This window comes from Procambarus clarkii, chromosome 91 (genome assembly GCF_040958095.1).
Source record: "Procambarus clarkii isolate CNS0578487 chromosome 91, FALCON_Pclarkii_2.0, whole genome shotgun sequence".
Lineage (NCBI taxonomy): Eukaryota > Metazoa > Arthropoda > Malacostraca > Decapoda > Cambaridae > Procambarus > Procambarus clarkii.
The window spans coordinates 9,509,427-9,511,962 of record NC_091240.1 but is presented as its reverse complement, the minus strand read 5'-3'; the positions used below and the strand labels follow the sequence as shown (position 1 = coordinate 9,511,962).

The window sequence follows — 2,536 nt, the reverse complement described above, 5'->3', positions numbered from 1 at the left end:
TCACCCGATATCTTTGTTCATCTACTATTAAAATTAGGTACACGTTAACTCCTGCAATTTATGTCTATCGTTTCGTCCATTGTTCTGTCGTGTCTCAGCTCCTGGACCCCATCACTGAGATATCACCTGGAGCTTACGCTTGAGTTACTTTTAAGCATATCAGGTTAAGTGAGCAGTGTGTGTGTGTGTGTGTGTGTGTGTGTGTGTGTGTGTGTGTGTGTGTGTGTGTGTGTGTGTGTGTGCGTGTGTGTGTGTGTCTTGGGGAGTCCCCAGAGCCGCGAGTTCGATCCCAAGATATTCACTCTGTAATTGAAGTAATGTTAAGGTGCCTCATTAACCAGACTTATCTCCTGTAGTCGAGAAGAGAAAACAGGAAGAGTGGAGTATACACGTATAGTATACAGTATATAGTATACATCCTTCAGGTAAAGAGATTGGATCTTCATATGCATATTCTCCTGCCGTCTGTGGGGGGGGGGGGAGACGTTGTCAAGACATTTACATAATCTGCAGTTCAAAGTAAAAGTTACTTTAATGGACGGTGACGTTTGGGCTTGTCACTGAGCTGGGGGGGCTGGAGTTTACCTGTGTGGTCGCTTGTGAGTTTACCTGTGTGGTCGCTTGTGAGTTTACCTGTGTGGTCGCTTGTGAGTTTACCTGTGTGGTCGCTTGTGAGTTTACCTGTGTGGTTGATTGCGAGTTTACCTGTGTGGTTGATTGTGAGTTTACCTGTGTGGTCGCTTGCGAGTTTACCTGTGTGGTTGATTGTGAGTTTACCTGTGTGGTCGCTTGCGAGTTTACCGGTGTGGTTGATTGTGAGTTTACCTGTGTGGTCGCTTGCGAGTTTACCTGTGTGGTTGATTGTGAGTTTACCTGTGTGGTCGCTTGCGAGTTTACCTGTGTGGTTGATTGTGAGTTTACCTGTGTGGTCGCTTGCGAGTTTACCTGTGTGGTTGATTGTGAGTTTACCTGTGTGGTCGCTTGCGAGTTTACCTGTGTGGTTGATTGTGAGTTTACCTGTGTGGTTGATTGTGAGTTTACCAGGAGGTACGTGTTGATGACCTGGGCCAGGATTTGTCAAGCATTGACGAAACCTGTACATCTTTCTTCAATTATGGTTGGGGCTGTCGGTCCCTAACCATAATTGACAGCTGAGTGGACAGCGCTTCAGATTCGTAGTCTTGAAGTTCCGGGTTCGATCCCCGGTGGAGGCGGAAACATAATGGACAGAGTTTCTTTCGCCCTGATGCCTCTGTTACCTAGCAGTAAATAGGGACCTGGGAGTTAGACAGCTGCTACGGGCTGCTTCCTTGGCGTGTGTAACATAAAGGAGGCCTGGTGGAGGACCGGGCCGCGGGGATGCTAAGCCCCGAAATCATCTCAAGATAACCTCAAGATATGGTGCCCTTGTTTAGTGTCTTGATAAGTGTCGTAAGTTTAGTGTCTTGGTAAGTGTCGTAAGTTTAGTGTCTTGGTAAGTGTCGTAAGTGTTTGTGAATCCGAGTCGAATGGCGTGTTTTAGTTCCGACATGGCAACTGTGTATGGCACTTGTGTCACCCGGGTGTCGTCTAGTGGCACTAGTGTCACCCAGGTGTCGCCTAGTGGCACTAGTGTCACCCAGGTGTCGCCAGGTGGCACTAGTGTCACCCGGGTGTCGCCTAGTGGCACTGGTGTCACCCGGATGTCGCCTAGTGGCACTAGTGTCACCCGGGTGTCGCCTAGTGGCACTGGTGTCACCCGGGTGTCGCCAGGTGGCACTAGTGTCACCCAGGTGTCGCCAGGTGGCACTAGTGTCACCCGGGTGTCGCCAGGAGGCACTAGTGTCACCCGGGTGTCGCCTAGTGGCACTGGTGTCACTCGGATGTCGCCTAGTGGCACTAGTGTCACCCGGGTGTCGCCTAGTGGCACTGATGTCACCCGGATGTCGCCTAGTGGCACTAGTGTCACCCGGGTGTCGCCTAGTGGCACTGGTGTCACCCGGGTGTCGCCAGGTGGCACTAGTGTCACCAGGGTGTCGCCTAGTGGCACTAGTGTCACCCGGGTGTCGCCAGGTGGCACTAGTGTCACCCGGGTGTCGCCTAGTGGCACTAGTGTCACCCAGGTGTCGCCAGGTGGCACTAGTGTCACCCGGGTGTCGCCAGGTGGCACTAGTGTCACCCAGGTGTCGCCAGGTGGCACTAGTGTCACCCGGGTGTCACTATAGTGTGTCGACCCCCCCCATTATTCTTGTGTCCTTGAAGCTCATATTTGTATAGATTAACTGCCATGAGTGAATCATTCCATACACCCCCACCCCCATACATTCCCCTCCCCCCCATACACTCTCCCCCCCTCCCCCCCATACTCTCTCCCGGCCCAAGTCTAACTCCCACAATGGCTGTGGGTTTTAACGAGGTCAGAGCAAATTGTAACCATTAGCGAGTCATTAAAGGGTTACACCCCCCCCTCTCCCCCTTCGTTCAGCTCTCCTTAGCCGAAAAGGCTTTTATCACCCCAATCCGAGTATGGCTGTATTTTATTTAATCATGGTGGAAC

At 51.6% G+C, this 2,536-nt stretch overlaps 1 protein-coding gene across 1 annotated transcript; it reads left to right on the top strand.

The window, feature by feature from the left end:
• The first annotated feature begins 1,529 nt into the window (after positions 1-1,529).
• On the top strand, positions 1,530-2,204 carry LOC138359545 (mucin-22-like). Its single transcript, XM_069318887.1, has one exon. It carries the CDS (start codon positions 1,530-1,532, stop codon positions 2,202-2,204), a length of 675 nt encoding a protein of 224 aa, XP_069174988.1.
• The last annotated feature ends 332 nt before the right edge of the window (positions 2,205-2,536 follow it).